At 44.2% G+C, this 21536-nt stretch overlaps 2 protein-coding genes across 2 annotated transcripts in view; one reads left to right on the top strand and one right to left on the bottom strand.

The window, feature by feature from the left end:
• The window catches only part of Rad9b (RAD9 checkpoint clamp component B), a 30606-nt gene extending 18525 nt beyond the window's left edge, over nt 1-12081 (bottom strand). Inside the window, exons 1-5 of the mRNA XM_052168313.1 lie at nt 12014-12081; nt 10387-10457; nt 9241-9390; nt 8942-9056; nt 1766-1865 (exon numbers count right to left, since the gene is read on the bottom strand). Of these exons, the coding sequence (XP_052024273.1) occupies nt 1766-1865; nt 8942-9056; nt 9241-9390; nt 10387-10457; nt 12014-12071 (494 nt within the window). The 5' untranslated portion in view covers nt 12072-12081. The remainder of the gene's footprint in view (nt 1-1765; nt 1866-8941; nt 9057-9240; nt 9391-10386; nt 10458-12013) is intronic.
• Nucleotides 12082-12174: 93 nt separating this feature from the next.
• On the top strand, nt 12175-20792 carry Vps29 (VPS29 retromer complex component). The gene is made up of 4 exons (XM_052168319.1): nt 12175-12341; nt 17494-17685; nt 19580-19815; nt 20317-20792. The coding sequence occupies exons 1-4, from the start codon at nt 12339-12341 to the stop codon at nt 20432-20434; spliced, it is 549 nt and encodes a 182-aa protein (XP_052024279.1). The 5' UTR covers nt 12175-12338; the 3' UTR covers nt 20435-20792.
• The last annotated feature ends 744 nt before the right edge of the window (nt 20793-21536 follow it).

Raw genomic sequence — 21536 nt, 5'->3', positions numbered from 1 at the left:
TGACCCCCTAATTCCGTTTTAAGACTGTTAGGCACTCTGTACCAGGGCCCTAAAGGCCCTCACCTCCCGGTCCTTGATCCCTAATCCCTTCCCTAGAGTATGAGCTGGGTTTAAACTCATTCAGAGAAAAAAATAGCAGGCGCTGTGCGGAGGCAGTCCTGACCGGAGCGTGTAGAGGGCGCTGTCTTGGGAACCCTTTCCCATCGTTACCTGGAATATGTGAAAACTTTGAGCAGCGATCTGCAAGTTTGGAGTGGATTTCCTGAGCTTCCTTCCAGTAGCCACACCAGTGAGTTCAGCACAGCCTCCCCAGGGTGACACTGGAGTCCTAGTGGTACCTGTCCTCAAACTCAGGAGAGACCCAGCTATTTCAACAGATTCATAATTGCCTGATTTGTGAAGGCTCGACACTTGGGGAAAATTTGTTCAGCAGGAATAGATACATTACTGTTTCTGACATCAAAAATGAGGAAGCTACCTAACTGTTCCCTTGTAAGGTAATCAGTAGGAAATTATAGCTTGGACACACAATGTAAAAAAAAAAAAAAAAAAAGCAACTACTCAAAATAAGACTGACTTAAGTGAATGATGTAAAGTTCCTCACAATAGCTTAAGTCTCAAAGACAAGTTTAGGGTCAGAGAGACGGCTCAGAGGTCACAGCACAGCTTGCCAAGCCTGACAGCTTGAGAGCCATCCATCCCCAGGACCTGTGTGGTAGAAGGAAAGACCTGACTCCTTCACTCCGGCCTCTGGCCTTGGACATGCACAGTAGCACGTGCATTCACACACAGCCTGGGGGTGATGGTAGGGAGCCGGGTGCCATAAAGAGTCTGCAGACTGCTAGCAGCTACCCTGCCACACGAGCACGGAGGACTGCGAAGGAGGGAAGTCCCTTGCATCCTTCAGTATGTGTGGACCTGCTGCAGGGAACATGGATTCCGTTTATAATTTAAAAAAGCAGTAAGAGCCAGGCAGTGGTGGCGCATGCCTGTAATCCAGCACTCTGGGAGGCAGAGACAGGTGGATTTCTGAGTTCGAGGCCAGCCTGGTCTACAGAGAGAGTTCCAGGACAGCCAGGGCTACACAGAGAAACCCTGTCTCGAAAAAAAACAAAAACACAAAAAAAAAACAAAAAACAACAACAACAAAAAAAAGCAGTAAGATAGAATAGCTTTGCTCCAGAATCATTCTAATTAACAGTCAATGCAGCAACAGAACTGAATGAGTGTCCTTTCCGGGACAAAAGTGGCTCACTCCAATAACTAGAAAACAACAGAATAAGAAAATCAATTTGCATTAAAATGTTCAAATGTGTTCAGGCTGTGTGTCCTAGGGCTCAAAGGGAAGTTGTATAGGTGTGAAGTCTCACAATGGAGGCTCCTCTTTGACTGGACTGAAGTGTGAAGCCATGGGTGGGATATTTCAGAGCTCCCAGATACTAATTTGCTGCCTTTAAGCAGTTTGCCACCTGTCTTTCTAACAAGTCTTCCTGACGATGTCAGTGATTGTTCTAAGTCTCGTGTTAGCCTTTTGTAAAAAATGTAACTGGCTAGGAAGCTCTAGGAGGAAGTGGGGGTAAGACAGGGTACGGGGTGAGTGTGGCCAAAGCACAATGTACACAGCATGAAACGTCACACAGAAGCGCAGCAGTTGTGTGCTGACTTAAAAATAATCTTAAAAAGGAAAGAAAAGCTCTGGGGTGAATTGCTCAGTGCACGAGGACGCTGTGTTCAGAAGAGAAAGAGGCATCAGGAGACCCTTTACCTTGGTTTAATCATCAGGATATTCGCACACAAGCTCTTTTCAAAGAGAATTTTCAAGGGCTGGCTGTCTTGAAAATACACATTGTGAGTTCTTTTAATACCTTAAAGAGAACAAAGCAACCTCTTAATAACTGTAAGTGCAAAATGAACAGGCTTTAAAAGCCTGCCTTTCACAGCTAAATTAGAGCAATAAAATTAATGTTTCTTGTGCAGCAGGTGCATACAGTCTGCAGTGGAATGTGGCCCTAATTAGGAAATGTGTTGTCGCCCCCTAGTGGACGTGGAGCAACATGTCACATCTCAGCAAATTAGACAGGTCTCACCCAGCCCAGTGGTCTCAAACTTGACAGCTGAGGATAAACTTGAACTCCTGGCGCTCCTGCCTCTACTTCCCAAGAGCTGGAGTTACAGGCATGCACCATCATGCTCAAGTACTGGAAGCCAGGCCCAGGGCTGCTTGTATGGTAATCGAGCACTCTGAAAACTTACCTATGTGTCTAGCCCTGAAAAGAAACGTCTTGAATGCATGTGAAACAGTAATTGGTACTGCAGGTCACGGGTCTACAGGCTCTTTTTGAATATTTTATTCAGGACTAGGCTTTCTTTATAGGACTTTATAGACCTCTAAATCTGGTGGGTGATTTCTTTACAGTTTTGTTTTGTTTTGTTTTTTAAGACAGGGTTTCTCTATGTAGCCCTGGCTGTCCTGGAACTCACTCTGTAGACCAGGCTGGCCTCGAACTCAGAAATCCGCCTGCCTCTGCTTCCCAAGTGCTGGGATTACAGGCGTGAGCCACCACTGCCCAACCAGTGATTTCTTTTTACTGTAGGAGAAATAGCAATATGGGTCGAGTGGTCCTGCCTAAATGCTTGGTGTTTCAGGGGCTGGAGAACTGGATCAATGTCTATGAGTATTGCCTTTATTTATGTATATGCACTGCATGTATATCTGTGCAGTACATGTGTGTCTGGTGCTCACAGAGGCTGAAAGAAGGTTCTAGATAACCGGAACTGGAGTTACCATCAGTTGTAAGATCTATGAGGATGAAAGAGATGGCTCGGACAATCTTCCCACCGAGACTGATGACTTTAGTTTGAACCATGTCACGTGCACACACACACACACACACACACACACTTACACTTTTTTAAGTTTAAAAATTCTTTAAAAACTGCTAAGCTGGGCAGTGGTGGCACACGCCTGTAATCCCAGCACTCTGGGAGGCAGAGGCAGACGGATTTCTGAGTTCGAGGCCAGCCTGGTCTACAGACTGAGTTCCAGGACAGCCAGGGCTACACAGAGAAACCCTGTCTTGGAAAAAAAACAAAAAACAAAACAAAACAAAAACAAAACAAAACAAAAAACAAAAAAACTGCCAGACATGGTGGTACACACCTTTAATCCCAGCACTCAGGAGGCAGAGGCAGGCAGATCTCTGTAAGTTCAGCAGCAGCCTGGTCTACAGAGTGATTTCTAGAGCTAGGCAGATCTAATCAGGCCTAGTCTCACATAAAACTTGACGCATTTCTCAGGTTATATACTTGGTCAGATTCGTTGCTGCTCTGTTTTCACTGAACAACAAGAACTGCCTGACTGATGCGGCTGGAAACTCACTATGTAGACCAGGCTGGCCTCAAGAATTAGTAAATCTGCCTTTGCCCATGAGTGCTGAGTATGCACTACTGAACCCAAGTACTGTTATTAACTTAATAAACATGTACATTTATGTATTATCATGTTTTGTTCTTTTGGCTGCAGAGCACACCACGCTGGGTTTCTTGGAACAGCAAACACCTGCTATTTCTAATGCTTTTACGAAGTGCTTCTTGAGGTCTAACATAGGCTCAGCTGTGGGGGACCATCTGAGGTGGGTTCATTGTCTGTCTGAGACCTCAGAGGGAGGACAAGGGTGGCTGAGGCCATATCGTCCATCCCAGAAGTCTATCCCTGGCTTCTTCTCTGGCTGACAGAGAAGTTCTGAGACAGTGCTGATGAGGACAGCCTTGGGAGGCCCAGGCTAGGAACCTAGGCAAACCACTGCTGGTATAAAAATAGGACCGCGGTAAGCTGGAGCTGGAGAGGCAGCTAGGTCATTACGAGCGTGGGCTGGTCTCCCAGAGGGCCTGGGTTGAATCCACAAGATGGCGACATAACCATCCTTAATCCTAGTTCCAGATGGCCTGATGCCCTCTTCTGGTCTCCTCAAGCACTGCATAGATAATATGGTACACAGATATATCTATGTAAGTAAAACACCCATATATATTAAAACATCAACAACAACAAAACAAAAAAAGCACACTGAGATTCAAAGTGGGGAGACAGACTCCAACTTCTCAAGTGAGGGGCTACAGATAATATGACAACTTTTTGTTTGTTTGTTTGTTTGTTTGTTTTGGATTTGGTTTTTTCGAGACAGGGTTCTCTGTATAGCCCTGGCTGTCCTGGAACTCACTCTGTAGACCAGGCTGGCCTCAGAAATCCACTTGCCTCTGCCTCCCAAGTGCTGGGATTACAGGTGTGCGCCACCACCACCTGGCTAATATGGCAACTTTTGATGGTCACCATAGAGGGATGGTTTTAAGACCTTGAACTAGCAATATAGAAGAAACTAGAATGGTAAACTGAGGTTATAAAGGATCTAGGAAGTTTGTTTAGGAAATAAGTTACACAAAGTAGAATTGAGTTAAAGCTCAAAGATGATCAGTACCAACCATGCTCTGTAGATAACTGAAGTGTAGGTTAGCTGAGTGTTTCTAAGATGTGTTCACTAAGATTGCCTCCAATTAGGCCCTATCCATAACAACAGGAGACAGTCCTAGTACGCAGCTGGCATTAGACTCATGCCCATGTTAAAGAGCATGCCTCTGTGGTGCAGTCCAAGGTGGCAGCTGGGTCAGGGCAGTCATTAAGTCCTGGCCCTTCATTAAGTCCAGGTTCTTTTAGCTGAAATAGCATCATTCTTCCCAGCCAGACAGGATGGCCCTGGTTAACTACGGCCTAGGAAAAGCAGCCCTGCTTTGTCCCAAGAAAACTATGATAATATTTTACATTGTAAATCTAAGTCTCTCCATTTGTCCTCATAGCTAAACCTTGGAATTTTAGACTCTATGAAACATGTTTAACTGTGCAAAGTATAACTTGGGGCCATGAAACTATGTAAACAGATGGGATTTTTGTTCAGGCCTGGTTCCCTTTTTGTGCATTAGCCAGAACCAGTCACCTGCTATTATTAAGAGTTTTTCTTTATTAATCTCTAAGCATTGGCATGATTTCTCACTGGCAAGTTAATTCTGTAACACTAGCAGATAAAAAAATCAGATAAAATCTATGTTCTCAGACCTTTTTTATTTAAAAATCATTTATTTATATGTATGTATATATACACATGCCCAAGGAAGTACCCAAGGTTAGAAGTGTGCTGCCCAGTGTGGGTGCAGGATATGAATTCTGCACTAAAAAAAATAGCCAGTGCTCTTAATCACTCTGCCATTTCTCGGGCCACTAACTTTTCTTCAGTATGTGTTTTTGTTTTGCGTGTGGGGAGTACCTATGCTATGGCGTGTGTGTGTGTGTGTGTGTGTGTGTGTGTGTGTAGGCCGAATGACAGCTTTTGGAGTCAGTTCACTCCTCCCACCGTGTACACTGCAGGGACTGAACCCAGGTCATCAGATTGGCAGCAAGAACCTTTACTTGCTAAGCCGTCTTACTGGTCCTCCACACCTTACGACACAGACAGGGTTTTCTGCTGTTGGGTTTTACCTGTGGATCTGAACATAGATGCCGGGAAACATGCTATAGCTCTTGGTCCCTGGATAAGGATTAGGGCATTGGATGGTCACTGGCCTGTCTCTGGGTAAATGAGAAGATATTTCAGAGTTCTGAACTCTAGAATGATATAATCAGTCATTTGGCTCTTTCTCTGAGTGTGACAGGGTTTTGATATTTAGCCTCGGCTTCCCTAGTACTCACTATGTAGGCCAGGCTAGCCTCAAACTTAAAATCTGCTTCAGCCTTTTGAGGGTGAGGTGTGTGTCCACTACTACACTCAACAGTATTTTTTTTTTTTTTGAGACAAGGCCTCACTATGTAGCCCTGACTGTCCTATAAGTGGAACTCATTATGTAGATCAGGCTAACCTCCATCTCACAGAGTTCCACTTGCCTCTGCCTCCTGACAGCTGGCATTAAAGACACCATACCTCATCTGACCTATGTGAAAGGAAGCACTGGGGCTGATGTTTTGGGAAAACACTAAGCTCAAAAGTTGACAAATCTCTGCTACAAAAATATCTTCTGTGTCATCTAAGTCTCGCTGCCCATGGCGAACACACTCCATAAAAGCCACTGCTGTTAGTTATAGCTGTTGGAAGATGTACTTTAGGTTCATCCACACAAAGTTCAGAACATCTCTCAGTGGCTTCAGAGAACTCCTGAGACACCAAAATAGTTAAGCTAAGGATTCACTATTATTACACAGCTACTTTATCTGTAGAGCTGTGCTTTCAACGTGGTTGGTTAGTCAGTGTTTCTTTTTAACCACACCTATAGTTACCTTGCAACAGAAACCTAAGCAACTCCAGCCCCCACTTTCCTGAATACACGTGCATGAGTCAGAGCTCCATTCTCTCCAGACCCACCAGACCCTTTGGAAGCCCCTCTCTGTGCAGGCCTGTCTCTGAGCTAGCACAGAACTCGAGTAAAGAGCCCAGTTCTTCCTGAACTCTGCAGCATTTGTGTTGAGAGACTTGGTGGCTAGTACAAAGGGAAACAGAGCACTGGGGGGGGGGGAACATCAACAGATGGACGGGAGCTTTAAGAGGACCGCAGTCTTTTCCTTTTAGCAGATGTCTAGCAATTGCCCTTCTGCAGGTTTATGGTTTGAGTCAAGGTGACTAGTTTATTTTGGCACTTCAGGTTTTCTACTAGCAAAAGAACTAAACTGACATTACTCTTAATTTCCCCCTAAAGTCCCCATCTGTATTTCCAGCAGTCAACTGAGTTGAGTATCTTCTCAGGAGACTTTTCTCAACTAAACCCGAACAATGTTTTTCCACCAGCTAACTACAAAATGTCGCAAGCATAAACTGCAAACCTCTGCAGCCTTGGATAGAAGTGGCCCGGGGCTGAGGCTGGGCAGCACCCCCCCCCCACCCCGCTCCCAGGTCCTGGACGCTGTGATGTAACCTTACAGTAGCAAGTGGTCCAGATATGGCAATTAGCCAAATGGACGACGACACTGCCCCAGGCAACCAGGTAGAGCACAGGCTGGTCTAGTCACAGCAGAGTCAAGCACTGTGTCAAGGGATGTACAAGGTAAATTTTAGGAAGCTCTTGGTGGTACTGACATTGTGTGTTGTGAACCAAATCCAGTGAGTGAACAGAGAGAAAAAGACAATGAGAGAAGAAGGAAAGAAGAGAGGGAGGGAGGGAGGGAGGGAGGGAGGGAGGGAGGGAGGGAGGGACAAGAAGAAAGGAGAAGAAAAGGAGGAGGGATGAGAGGAGGAGCAAGAAGAGGAGGAGAGATGGAGAAAAGGAAGAAAAGAAGGAGAAAGGAGGAGGAGGAAGAAGACAAAGAAGAGGGGAGAAGGCAGAGAAGGCATGGGAAGCGGAAGCAGCAGCAGCAGCAGCAGCAGCCGCCGGGCAGCCTGGACTGAGCTGTGCCTGTAGCAGAACTGAACTCTGACCCTGAGCTGAGCCAATGTTTTGGGGCTGAACTGTCTGACTCCCCCTTTAATCTTTGTAAGGGTGTTCTTAAAGCATTCTGCACAATGAAAGCACCCTGCAAAGACTATCTTAAATGGATTAATCACAAGTATTTTTATTTCAATTTTTGCCTTTGTTTCAAGGCAAACTCATGTATTTTGGGCTGGCCTGTAGCTTGCTATGTAGCTAAGAATAGCTTTGAACTTCTGATCCCTCTGCCTCTAACCTGCTCAAGTACTGGGATTACAGACACACACCACTAAGTCTAGTACAGAGATATTTGCTGGGACTAGTTCTAATGGAGCCATGTTTGAGATGATTCAGACACTGACCTCTGAAACCCACTGGGAGTCATGGCTGAGGAGCCCTCACTCTGCAACAGGCTCTGTGCCCAGGCCTGCCCTGTAAGACCTCACTTTCTCTCCACAGTGGCCTGTGGCATGAGGGCAAAGCCACTCCCAGTGCACACATGGGAAAGGGAAGGTTCCTGCAACGCGTGTTCTTCCACAAAGCTAACATGCTGTGGAACAGGATTCACGGCTACATCCCGTGATGGTCAGCTAGGCTGTCTTTATGTTCCTTATGTGGTTTTCTGCTATGTGGATTTAGATTCAAAGAAAGGAGAAATACTGCTACACCATTTGTATTTATAGAGTAAAATCCAAGGGTTATAAACACACAGGGAAGTAAAAATATATTAAGATAAATGTAAATCAAAATTAAGAAGTATGATTCTAACAGTTGTATGGAAAGATCATTCCTGAACACAGAAGATTTAGACCAATGTTACAAGTGTGAATTAATTTACTCCGTAATTGAGAGCCTCAAACTACCTATATTGCTGCACTGGCCTCGAACTCATGACCCTGTTGTCTCTGCCACTTGAGTGCTAGGTTCAGAGATGTGTGCCCTTGTGTCCAGCTAGAAAAACCAGTTTATGTTTGATTAACATTTGTGTAGGGAGCATGTGTCATGTGTGCTTGTGTGTGTGTGTGTGTGTGTGTGTGTGACATAAGACCAGAGGTCAACCTCAGGAGTCATTCCTCAGGGCCTGTCTTCCATCTGGGGTCCTTTTTCCTCTCACTGCTCTGAAGCCCACTGAGCAGGCTAGGCTATGGGGACAGGGAGCCCCGAGACCCTGCCTGCTTCTGCCTCTGCAGGACTGGATCCACTAGCATGTGCCACCGCACCTACAGTGTTTTACACAGGTCTGATCATGATGTCAGATCATTTGCTTGCAAGGCTGACTGATCCACCTCCCAGGTCAGATGTTTTAAAAAGCTGCTTTGTTCTGCATGCAGACGAGCTTGTGCCATTTAGTCCTGAGGAGGCAACAGTGGCCTCTTTACTTACACTACACCTGCAGAGACGCCCCTGCCGCACTCCATCCCTGTACAGGACCCACTTCACAGAGTCTGCAGATTGTACGCATAAAGACATTAGGAAACACACTGCTCTCTGCCACACCTACCATGCCTGCCGAAGAACTGAATGACGACTTTGCATTTGTCCACTCTGGTGACTATTGTGCACTTCTCTATACTTCTTTCAAGGTAATTCAGACATCTAAAGATTGGCAGAATCGACTGCAACATAAATGCATCGTAAACATTAAACACACACTTACTAGGGCTGCCCCATTAACTTTTAAAAACCCAACAGATGAAAGTCTGTGTATTCATAAATGGCATCGAAATGATTTAGTGCAGCTGTGAAGACCTACAGAAGGAGGATTTCTCTCCCATGTAAGAGGAAGCCAACTGTGTTTACCTTTATTGCCAGTTTGCAATTTAAGTTCAGTGGTACGTCATTATCACTCATCATGGCTGAGGGTGACCATTGATAATGTTGAAAAAACATAGACGAGAAGAGGACATAGCCATATGTGGAATGACAAGAATTCACAGCTCTCAGAGCAAGCTGGAAAAGAATAAGTGAGCTATTTCAGAGAAAACCGACTTCTACCCTGGGTCGATCCTACTGTGAATGCAATGCCACAAATACATTCAAATAAAACCATGTGTATTGAATTTGCACATGGTACCTAATATGTGTATCTCTCTCTCTCTCTATATATATATATATGTATATATATATACATACATACATACATATATATACACACACACACAAAATGTATAATCTCAAGCTCTGATACCATAAAACTGTAAATGTCCACATGACCATATGTTAATGTGGGAAGTAGTAGAAATTGACAGAGAGGAGCCCTGAGTGACTGAGCTCATACCTTGCCCAAGGGGAGAAGCTATCGCCTAATTCAGTCATCCTGGGAATGCAGGCCTATAATTGTCAGGTTTCAGATTTTTTTTTGTCGTTGTTGTTTTGTTTTGTTTTTCGAGACAGGGTTTCTCTGTGTAGCCCTGGCTGTCCTGGAACTCACTCTGTAGGCCAGGCTGGCCTCGAACTCAAGAAATCCGCCTGCCTCTGCCTCCCAAGTGCTGGGATTACAGGCATGCGCCACCACTGCCCGGCGGGTTTCAGAATTTTTAAGTGCTCAAGATTTTACCCACCATACCTTGCTTGGACTTAGCACTTTTAAAACATCTTCTCTTGCTTTAATATATGACCAGTCACTTAACATTCTTCTAAATTTAATTGATTTTGGCTTGTCAGATAGGTTCTCATAGTTCAAACTGGTCTTACCCTTGATATACAGCTGTCTGACCTCTGCCTCCCTGGCCTATGCCATCACACTGATCTTTTTTGTTTTGTTTTTGTTTCTTTGTTTTGTTTTGACAGGAAGGGGAGGGTTTGAGACAGGGTTTCTCTGTGTAGCTCTGGCTGTCCTGGAACTCACTCTGTAGACTAGGCTGGTCTACACACAGAGATCCCCCTGCCTCTGCCTTCCAAGTGCTGGGGTCTGAGGCACACCTGACTCTGTAATGACTTACTTACACCTTTCTCAGAAGGGTCCAGCCACAGTCCATCGCTCACTCGTGACAGAGTTTGTATTGCTTTCCCAAATACTACGGAGGAAAAGAAAGGCGCCATTCACACTCTTCCCGAGCAGTAAAGATAAATCACAAGACTGCTTCTGCATGCACAGGACTCAAGTGAAAACTGGAGAGGATGGTGGGATTGACTCAACAACTCAATCATGCCTGTCAAATTCAATTGATTCTTCTGTTGAGCTCTGTTACTGCCCTGTGGGTCAGACTGCCAGAGGTGGAAATAGGGGATTTTGGTTTTACAGAGACAAGACTACTCTTCAACCAAAACACTAGTTATCCGAAATTGTTGGCAACCATCCTACCCAAACTTCAAGGCCTGTTCTGACTAACCTGTTTCACCCTGGCTCTACCAATGGCTCTGAGCTTGATCTTGGGATAAAGGCTTGATTCATGGGCTATACATACTATAATAATATTGAACATCTTGGCTTCCAACATGCTATGTTAGACTATAACGATCTCAACTTTGACACTGTGTCAAACCCTAGCAAAGTACATCACCATGACAGGAATTTACCACACAGTGTCCAAATGTATGTGTTACCACAGAGCTGGAAACAGTGGTTTGAAATCCTTTCTTCTGAATATGTCTGAACAATTTCCCACTGAGGGATTACATTTAACGTTTAGGGTAGAACAAAGCTCAAAATACACCTGAGAGTTAAGTTGCTCTGCTGACCCACACAGCATTTTATAGACTAGTTTACATTAGGAAATGCTGTATACCCTTACCTACCTATGCAGTAAGGATTCAATAAATATGCATTGATATAAAAGTCAACATTATTTTTCCTGTAAACCAATTTCCATACTAATGCTCTTATTCATTTTGGTTTTTCTTTTTCTTTCTTTCTTTCTTTCTTTCTTTCTTTCTTTCTTTCTTTTTTCTTTTTTCTTTTTTTTTTTGAGTTCTCCCAACCTCTGCTGCAGGGGGCTGGAACACGGGGCCTTCCTTGTACATGCCAAGCAAGTTGTCTGTCGACTCACGAACCCCGTCCCCAGCCCAAGCTTTCCCCCTTATAAGGCTATTTACGATATAGTTCTCCATATAGTCCTTCTAATTACTGAGTTCATTATGTATACTTTTAGTCCCTGCTTCTAACAACCTCTCAACTAAGGTGCTAGTTAATATTAATCTCATATTTCGACTGAGTGACATAGAGGCTTGTTCGAGATCATATATTAAAACAAAACCAAAAACCACCACCACCAAAAAATGTCTCCGGCAGAATCTCGAATAAAGAGCAGGTTGTTTTTTCTCGGCTCAAAAGTACTTTTGCTGGTCAAGTATTATTTCCCCCTCGAATCCTCCCTCATCAATCCGAGCTTAAGGCCCAGTGCCACAATTCATTTCTTGGTCACCAAATTAAATACTAGGCATAAATAAAAGAAAGAGGACTGGCATGCTATTCGAAGCCCAGCAGGGCCCGCGTGAGGGGCGCTATGGCCCGGGCTTCGCGTCGTCAGTCGTGGCGAAGAACGGCAGAGGAGGCGTAAGGGGGCGATGGAGACCCTGCACGGGCGTTAGATTTTCCCTCTTCCAAGTAGCAAAGCAAGAATGGCCGCTCCACCTTTCACCTGACCGCCCGTCATCCCGCACTTCAGCATGGCTACGGGGATAGCAGGCATGGCGGGCGGAAGCGCGCCGGCTGCAGGTGCCCGGATGTCGCCCGCACTTTCCGCGAGCTCAGCCTCTACCTTGCCCCACCCGCGAGGAATTTCTCACAGCGCCGTTTTTTGCTTTCTGCCGGGGAAGGACCCTTACGGGCCCCCGTAGGAGAGTCTCCCGCAAACTCCGCGTCTCATTGGTGGCGGAAGAGGTGGGCGGGTCACCGAGAGAGCCTGAGGAAGAGGGCGGCGGCGTTCGTGGTGATTGAACGGAGCCCCGGTGACAGGATGGTGAGCCCTACGGCGGCGACGACCCGGGTCGGGCCGGGATGCTGCGGCGTCCGGTTTAGGGGGCGAGGAGGATCCGGTGGCCGCGGCGGAGGAACGGGAGGATCGCGGCTGGCCGAGGGTGCGGCTCGGCCTGGCGTCGCCCCTCGCCCCAGCGGCCAGAGGGCGTGCGAGGCGGACCCGGCCTCCCGTCCTGTCACGAGATCGGCTCGGGGCGGCCCGGGGAGGCCTCCGGCCGTCGGTGTGGCCGCACGTCTCCCTCCCGTCCCTCCCCGGCTTGCTCGGGGTGAGGCGGCCTCGGTGCAGAGCGCGAAGTCGCCGCCGCACTGGTCACTGCGGACGGGGACCCGGAAAGGGACCGCTCGTCTCCGGTGACCGCCGCGACCCCATAGAGCGAACTCGCTCGCGGGGGTCGTTTGAGGTCTGCGGAGACGCGCGCGTTGTTTGGAGAGCCTTAGCTTCCCCGGTCCGCATCAGGCCTTTGCACCCCAATAGTTTGCTGCCCCTACGACTTTTCTGTGTGAAATTTGGAGAGCAGACAGGTCCCTGTAACCAGGTCGTCGAAGGCACTGTGTGCTCTCTAAAGTTTACGGGGGGGTTTCTGCTGACCTTTGCTGTGTGTGCCGCTGAAGGTTACACTGAAGGCACCTGTCTGGCTGATGGGCACGCGTTGCGTTTTCACAGATTATTCGTGTGCAAGCAACCTTTAAAAGGGTGGCTTTATAAGCTGTTTCAAAGATATATGCTTATATTCACTGGATTGTTTGCTTCTAAAAGCGAATTGTTGCTTTAGATTCCAGTGTAAAGTAGACTAGTTCATTGATGGCAATTTGGAGACACTTGCAAGGAAGAAGAATTTGCTGGGATGATTCCATCCTCATGTCTCTGAAGTCTTTTTGAGAGGTGAACGCTTACGTTTAAGGGCAGTTGCTCTGCTCTGCTGCACATTTCTTTTAAATTTTTAATTTTTGTGCATGTGTTTCTACGTGAGTTTATGTGCGCCAAACAAGTACTGGTGCCACAGGAGACCAGAGGGCTTGGGATGTCCCCCGGAACTACAGTTACAGGCAGCTGTGAGGTACCATGTGGGTACTGGGAACCAAATCCGGGTCCTTCGTAAGATCCGCAAGTGCTTTTAATTGGTGAGCCATCTTTTCCTGTCTTAAGTCAGGTTATTAGGATGTAGCCCTGGCTGGCCTGGAATTCGGAGATCTGCCCGCCTCTGTCTCCGAGAGTGGGCACCAAAGGAGTGTGCCACCACACTGAGCTTGGTCGTTCCTTGACATTTTCGTCACATGATAAAGTACTCCTGCTAGTAATACCTTCTATGGCACATGACTTACCCTGGAGCATGAGTTTTCAATACTAGAACCTCAAACATTTATTAGATAGATAGATAGATAGATAGATAACAAGACCCCAGGAATGAGAAAATATTAACCTTAACCTGTTCCTGATGAATTCTTCAAATTATAAATATCGAATCTTATAGAGAGTAGAGAGAATGAGAAATAAAGGAACAGGAGTTGGTGTGGAAAACAAGCTTAGAAAATATAGAACAACATCAACAGTTTGCTGTGTGTGGCTGTTTGTCCTGTGTTTAAAAAGAAAGCGAGTAGTTCCTTTGGAATTATTTTCGGCACAGCTGATTTTTAACATTTCCTGCCATAACATTCAGAAATCATTAACAATTTTTGCATATTTGGTATGGGTTTTTGTTTTTGTTTGTTTTTTTCTTTTAACTTTTGTTGCTTTCTTTTAACATTGGTCATGTTTCACCCCCCCCCCCTTTTTTTCCATCCCCCCTGTCTGCAATCAACTTCATTCCACTAAGGCTGGGCACAGAGTAAGTTTTTCTCCGCTCCTACTAACAATGGTGGTTGGGTGGCTGATAACTGATTGGGTTTTCACCCTCTCCAGCTCTGTCAGATAGGGAGTAACCAACTTGCCGTGCTTTGTTGGGGTTTTGGCTTATATATGAATTTGACAAGTCTTTGGTTTCCTGATCTTTTGCTGCCTCTACTGTCCGTCTAACCTGATTTGTCCCTGTGGGATTTAGGCAAGGGCATTCTTGAGATGTGTCATGTAGCTCTATTTCCCATAACTTGGTCACCAGCAGAAAACCATAGGATTCTGCCTTAGCGTGGAGCCATGATGCTGCCTGCAAGGCCATTCATCCAGTCAGTCTTCACACACTAGTTGTCAAGGGTTCTGTGGCACCTTATATAGTTGACGTCTTCAATCAGGATAACAGTGTTATGAATAATCACCTCTTTCTGGTACATTCTCACTGAACATTTCATTTTTAGTTCCAGGGATTTTGAATCTGTTTTAGGCATATACCCTGAGTTCGGAGCTCTTTTAATACAGAATTTTTTTCTTTCCTTTTTCCTCAAATGTCAGCATCCCAGAGTAACTCTGTCCTTAAATCCAAATCTGAAGGGTCCCTCCCCTGAAATGAAGATGCTGTGTGCCGAAGCATGTCTATGGATGGGGGTAGATATTCTGTACTGGTTTTAGCTTTCAAAGTGTGATCATTTTGTGTCCACCCACCTGTTACTTCAGCCACTCTGTCTCCTGATAACTGTTCCTTTTGGTTTTGTTGTGAGATGAATCAAGTTTGTCTTTGTAATCATCTCATTTCACTAATTTTTTTGTTTTGTTTGTTTTGGTTTGGGATTTTTCTTTTCTTTTCTTTTCTTTTTTTGTTTGTTTCAAGATGGGTTTCTCTGTGTAGCCCTGGCTGTCCTGGAACTTACTCTGTAGACCAGGCTGGCCTCGAACTCAGAAATCTGCCTGCTTCTGCCTCTCAAGTGCTGGGATTAAAGGCATGCAGCCACCACTGCCCAACTGGTTTGGGGTTTTTCAAGACAGGGTTTCTCAGCGTAACCCTGGCTGTCCTAGAACTCCATCTGTAGACCAGACTGACTTCAAACTCTGACCATCTGCCTCTGCCTCCCAAGTGCTGAGATTAAAAGTGTACACCACCACTGTCCAGCCACATCTTAGTTTTTGATTGATTTTAAATTTTAATTAAATTTTTTTATTTAGTTATTTTGTGTTGGATGTGTTTGCCTGCATGCCTGACTGTACTACATGTGTGCCTCGTATCCTCCAAGGCCAGCTATGAAGGTGTCAGATGCCCTGGAATTGGAGTTGTAGACAGTTGTGAGCCACCATGTCCTGGGAATATAGATCCTCTGGAAGAGCAGTCAAGCTCCCTTAACCACTAAACCACTCCCCAGCTGCCAAATTAACTATATTAAAATAGTTTTAACATCATGGTGGCAGAACTACTTGCTTTATCATATTAAACATGTAATGCTTCCTTTGATACCGTTCAGGGGTAGCCATGCTTTGAACAGCAGGTAAAGATTATGTGCACTGATGTGTGGAAAGTCTGTAATGAGGAAATCCTGGAATGATTGGCTCATACCAATCAACAGGGAAAGTCTTCTGTTGCTCTTTGGGGACATGTGTTGTCCTTAAATGAACTTTTAAACTATTCTCTATTTTGTTCAGTCTTGAGATTTTTTTTAAATTTAAAGTTTCATAGGACTGCCCCCCCCCCCCCAAGCCCCATACACACTTTGGACAGGATTTCACTGTAACTTTGGCTTGCCTGGAACTTGCTTTGTAGCCTGGGCTGGTCCTAAATTCACAGAGATCTGCCTAGCTCTTCCTCCTTAGGGCTGTCATCTGAGACTCTGTGGTAGCTCCCAGCTGCCTTCTGCTAAACTCACCACTCCGTTTGTTTTACTTCTCTGATGCACATAAATGATTGTGAAAGTGTTGTTTTAAGTTTACAAACTATACTGAAGGGATGGAAGAAGCTGTCTTATCCAGGTTATTCAGATATGACAGTGGGAGTTTCTAGTGAAAGGAAGCAAGGATAGTAAAACTTAAAAACCAGATGTACATACGAATCTACTGAGACTCTAAGCATAGATGTTAGTGCCCTGAGGCACACTGAAATAACAAATTTAGTTACTTTTGGCTTAATGTTCTCCAAAAAGTTCTTAGCATATACTGTGAAATTAACCTTTTCCCTACTATTTCTTTTTTTTCTATTAGTATATTTATATACATATATTGTATGTATGTATGTATTTAGTGTGTGTGATAGTTTCACTTTGCAGCATTGGCTGGCCTAGAAGTGGAACTTGCTTGCTATGTAGCCCAGGCTTGCTATGTAGCCCAGGTTGGCCTTGAAGAAGTAATTTTCCTGTCTCACCTTACTGAGTACTGGATTTACAAGCATGAACCATCATGCCCCACATAATCAATCTCTCTCTCCCTCTCTCTTTCGTTCCCCCTCTCTCTTCCCTCCTCCCCCCTCCCTCCTTTCTGAGTCTCCCTATGTTCTCTCAGGCTGGCTTGGAGCTCTCTCTGTAGACTAAGCTGTCCCCAAACTCCCAAGCTCGCCCTGCCTCTGCTTCCCGAGTGCTGGGACTAAAGGTGTGCACCACCTTTCTCAGTCATGTGGTGGTACTGAGCTGTCATGGGGGTGCTGGGAACTGCACCTGAGACCTCAGGAAGAGCAGCCAGGTCTCTCAACATCTGACCCATCTCTCTAACCCATATTATTTCATTTCCAATAATTTCCTTTAACAGTGCTTTTCAGTTAAATAGGTTTTATATTATATAGTTGCAGAAATAAGAATTACTGTCATTCTTCAAAACTACCAAACATGCTATAGAACCCAGCAGTATGTTATTCACTTTGCAGTTTCATTTTATTCAATATAATTTTATGTATTTCTAAGTCATTTTTTTATGATTTTTTACTTTTTTTGAGAAAGGATCTGTATATAGTGGTGGCTGGCCTAGAGCTCCCTGTATAGCTAGGTAGGCCTTGGACTTGTGGTGGTCTCTGGCTTCTGTCTCTGCTGGGATTATAGATGCATGCTCTCAAAACTGGCTGATGAATCATTTTAGAATACTTGATTTTATCCTATTATTTATAAATAAATAACATAAATTTGACATTCAAGATGATATTGGCTTAGACTAGATATGGTGTTTGTTGACCCACGATAGGAACTGAGTGACTTCTGCTCTGTTTTGGATCTCTTTTTAAAGGGGTGGTGATGGGAGGATGATGTCGGTTAATATCATGTCTAATGCTGTGTTTTTTCACTCTGACCCCTGAAAGTTGGTGTTGGTATTAGGAGATCTGCACATCCCACACCGGTGCAACAGCCTGCCGGCCAAATTTAAAAAACTCCTGGTGCCAGGAAAAATCCAACACATTCTCTGCACTGGAAACCTTTGCACTAAGGAGAGCTATGACTATCTCAAGACTCTGGCTGGTGATGTCCACATCGTGAGAGGAGACTTCGATGAGGTGCCATTTTCCTTTCCCTCCCATCTTTGCCCCTCTCTTACTTCTTTGTGTGAACGTTATCCTTTAGACTCAAGTTTTCCATTCTTCCTCCCCTGCCCCTTTGAAAACGAATTCTAGAACTGGGCATGCAGTGGTAGGACACTTGTCTAAGCATGCAAACTGCCTGGGTTCAGTCCTCAGCATCACAATTATGTCTCCCAAGTATAGAATTCTCAGTGATGTCTCCATTAGTTTGCATCGAGAAGTGTTGTAGACTCAGACATTCTCAGACTTGGGCACATATATGATGAGTTATTGAGGATAAAAACCAGCTCTAAACAGTAAGTTCATTTTGTTTCATTTCTATATACTTTATTTGCGTAGCCTGAAGATACAACATGGATTCCAGTCTAACTGAGTCTTTTCATAATATAGGGGATATGAAATAAGATATGGAGTAAGAAATAGTTCTTAAAGTTAAGCTTTGCTCATTAGTTACTAAGTAATACGATTCTGGACAAGTTACTTTTCTTCTGATCCTCGATAAACATGATTGGAATTGCATAATTCACAAGAATAAACCTGATTCCAATATGAAGAAATTACTTTGTGCTTTTAGGATTCTTAAACTTTTCAAAAATTATTCCATTTGGTTGGTGTATAATGGCACATAAACTTGACACACAGAAAATAAAAATTTAAAACTAAAAAAACAAAAAACAAAGAGTTTATATCACACAAAATGAACATACAGGGTTCTTATTTAGCAGATATAAAAAGATGTGGGGTAGCTGGGCGGTGGTGGTACATGCCTTTAATTCCAGCACTTGGGAGGCAGAGGCAGTCGGATTTCTAAGTTCAAGGCCAGCCTGGTCTACAAAGTAAGTTCCAAGACAGCCAGGGCTACACAGAGAAACCCTGTCTCGAAAAATACCAAAAACCAAAAAAAAAAAAAAAAAAAGGATGTGGGATAAAATATGGTGATGAAGGACGAGGGAGACAGGGAAGGATAGTATACTTGTTTTTGTTCTTTGGGTTTTTTGAGAGTTTGTCTACTCTTGACTCTCCTGGAACTCAACTCTGTAGATCAGGCTGGTCTAGAGTTCACAGATCCATCTGCCTCTGACTCCCAAGTGCTGGGATTAAAGGCATGTGCCACCACTGTCTGTTGACAGCCTACTTGTTCATTAGAATGTAGGCCTAGTTTATTTAAAAAAAAAAAAATTAAGGCTTCTGTATTTGTGTTTAAAAGTTTAATTAACAAGGCTAAATTTCATTTCTAGTTTGCTAAATGCACAATCTCTAGAGCTGTGTAACCAGGGTTTGGATCTCACCTCAACCACTTTCTGGCATATAACCTTGGCAAGTTATTTCAGCTTCTTTGTGCCTTAGTTCCTGCATCCATAAAATGGGTATCATGATTAAGCCTGGAATATAATTTGAATAAATCCCAGCTTATAGAATGTGTAACTTAAGTTGTGAAAATCACAAGTAAGGGATTATTACAGTATTTGTACATACTTGTCCATGTCTGCCACAGTGCTATATGAAGGTCAAAGGACAATAGCTTGTGGAAATCAGTTCCCTCTTTCCATGATGTGGGATCCAGTGATAGATTCCAGGCTTGTTGGCAAGGACCTTTACCTGCTAAACCATCTCACCAACATAGGAATAATTATTGTTTAAAGCATGCCCTAAAGAACCTGTTTAGAAATTAAGTCAGTAAAGCGGTTTGACAGCTTCCAGTTCACATCAGCTGAATTATGTTTTAAGCGCCATTGCAGTATCACAGGTTGAGGAGAAACTTTAAGTGTATTTGTTGTGGGTTGCTGTTTTAAGATACCTATAAGTTGAATATGTAAACAAACTAAGTTTCATTCTGTCTGAAATGTGTTTTGTCTCTTTTCTCTATTAGAATCTGAATTACCCAGAACAGAAGGTCGTGACTGTGGGGCAGTTCAAGATCGGTCTGATCCACGGGCACCAGGTTATCCCGTGGGGAGACATGGCCAGCCTAGCCCTGCTGCAGAGGCAGTTTGATGTGGACATTCTTATCTCAGGACACACACACAAATTTGAAGCATTTGAACATGAAAATAAATTCTACATTAACCCAGGTTCTGCCACCGGGGCCTATAATGCCTTGGAAACGTAAGTACCACAACGTAGGCATTGAGAGCTTTAGAACAGGTAGTAATGACGTGGGTGACGTTCTATAGATACAACCTTTAAATAAGAGCTGGTGTGGTGGTGCAAAGATCCAGTCCCAGTGTTCCAGAGGCAGAGGCAGGTAGATCTCTTTGTGTTCAGTGCCAGCCAGGGCTACATAGTGAGATCCTATCTCAAATAACACACTAAATAAATAAGTAAAGGTAATAAATAAGTCCTTATCAACAATCTTTTTTCTTTTCTTTTTTTTTTTTTGGAGACAGGGTTTCTCTGTGTATCCCTGGCTGTCCTGGAACTCACTCTGTAGACTAGGCTGGCCTCGAACTTAGAAGATCCACCTGCCTCTGCCTCCCAAGTGCTGGGATCAAAGGCATATATACCACCACCGCCCCACTGGTATTCTTTTGTTCAGTACCTTGAGTTAAAATTTACAAGTACTATTGCTTTACTATAAAACACTGACCTTGTTTATTTCTCTTCCAGAAATATTATTCCTTCATTTGTGCTGATGGACATCCAGGCTTCTACTGTGGTCACTTACGTCTATCAGCTAATTGGAGATGATGTGAAAGTAGAACGAATTGAGTATAAAAAGTCGTAAAGCCAGGCTGGTCTCCTCCACTTATTTTTTCTCATTTCCTTGTTCAAATCAAATAATTAAACACTTAAGAGGCACACAGTTGTATCACTTTTATAATATTTTGCACTAAAAAGTCTTCTGTTAATACATAGTTGCTCTAAAGCTTCTTGTAAACTGTTAAGAATATATGTAGTTTGCAGTATATGGTTTCTATAAAAAGAAGCCCACTCCACAGTGCAGGGCCTTGTTAGGAAGTTTGTCCTTGTAAATATCTTCCTAGTTGGTATTTGGACTTTGTTACAAAAGTAATGCATGAAGAGAAAGAGTCCAGACTGTGTGTGTTTCTCTTCTCTGGTAATAAACGTGTACCTTCCATTTAGACTCTTGAAAACCTGTGTTTAATTTAAAAACCATGGACTTGAAAGCTCAGCACTCAAGAGGCAGAGGTGGGTGGATCTCTCATTTGCGGTTTGGTCTCCATTGGCAATGTTAGGCCAGCCAAAGCTGCACAGGAGACCCTGTCTCAAAAAAAGCAAAACAAACACATTGAGAAACCAAATGCAACTGCAGATGTGCGAGAGTGAAGTACACACAACTGCAGATGTGTTAGAGTAGTTGTTCTGAACCTGTGTGTCGAAACCCTTTTGGGGTCTAATGACCCTTTTACAGGGGTCACCTGAGACCATTATAAAACACAGATATTAGACAGGCGGTAGTGGCACATGCCTTTAATCCCAGCATTAGGGTGGCAGAGGCAGGTGGACCTTCTGAGTTTAAAGCCAGTCAGGTCTAAAGACTAAGTTCCTGGACAGCCTGGGCTACACAGACAAACCTCTATCTCCTGAGTGTTGGGAGTAAAGGTGTGGCTACCACTGTCCAGCTCAGCCTTGGTGCACCAATGTTTGTTTGGATTTAACAATTATTTTTGAGACACTGTCTCACTATTTAACCTTGGCTTACCTGAATTCAGTGTAGTTCAGGCTGGCCTTGAACTCACAGAAATCTTTGTCTGTCTCTGACTCCCAAGCACTAGAATCAATGGTGTACTATCACTATGACTATCTTATCCATAGTTTTAAAAATTATATTTAATAGCAAATATTGACCAATCTGCTTTTCAAGG

The sequence above is a fragment of the Apodemus sylvaticus genome, chromosome 22, assembly GCF_947179515.1.
Source record: "Apodemus sylvaticus chromosome 22, mApoSyl1.1, whole genome shotgun sequence".
Taxonomy (NCBI): domain Eukaryota; kingdom Metazoa; phylum Chordata; class Mammalia; order Rodentia; family Muridae; genus Apodemus; species Apodemus sylvaticus.
This window is presented reverse-complemented; position numbering and strand designations above follow the sequence as displayed.

What these genes read in the sequence shown, in the direction of transcription:
- Vps29 (XM_052168319.1), top strand. An exon ending in TGAGAGGAGACTTCGATGAG is followed by an intron (nt 17,686 to 19,579) that starts GTGCCATTTTCC and finishes TTTCTCTATTAG; the next exon opens with AATCTGAATTACCCAGAACA. An exon ending in GCCTATAATGCCTTGGAAAC is followed by an intron (nt 19,816 to 20,316) that starts GTAAGTACCACA and finishes TTTCTCTTCCAG; the next exon opens with AAATATTATTCCTTCATTTG.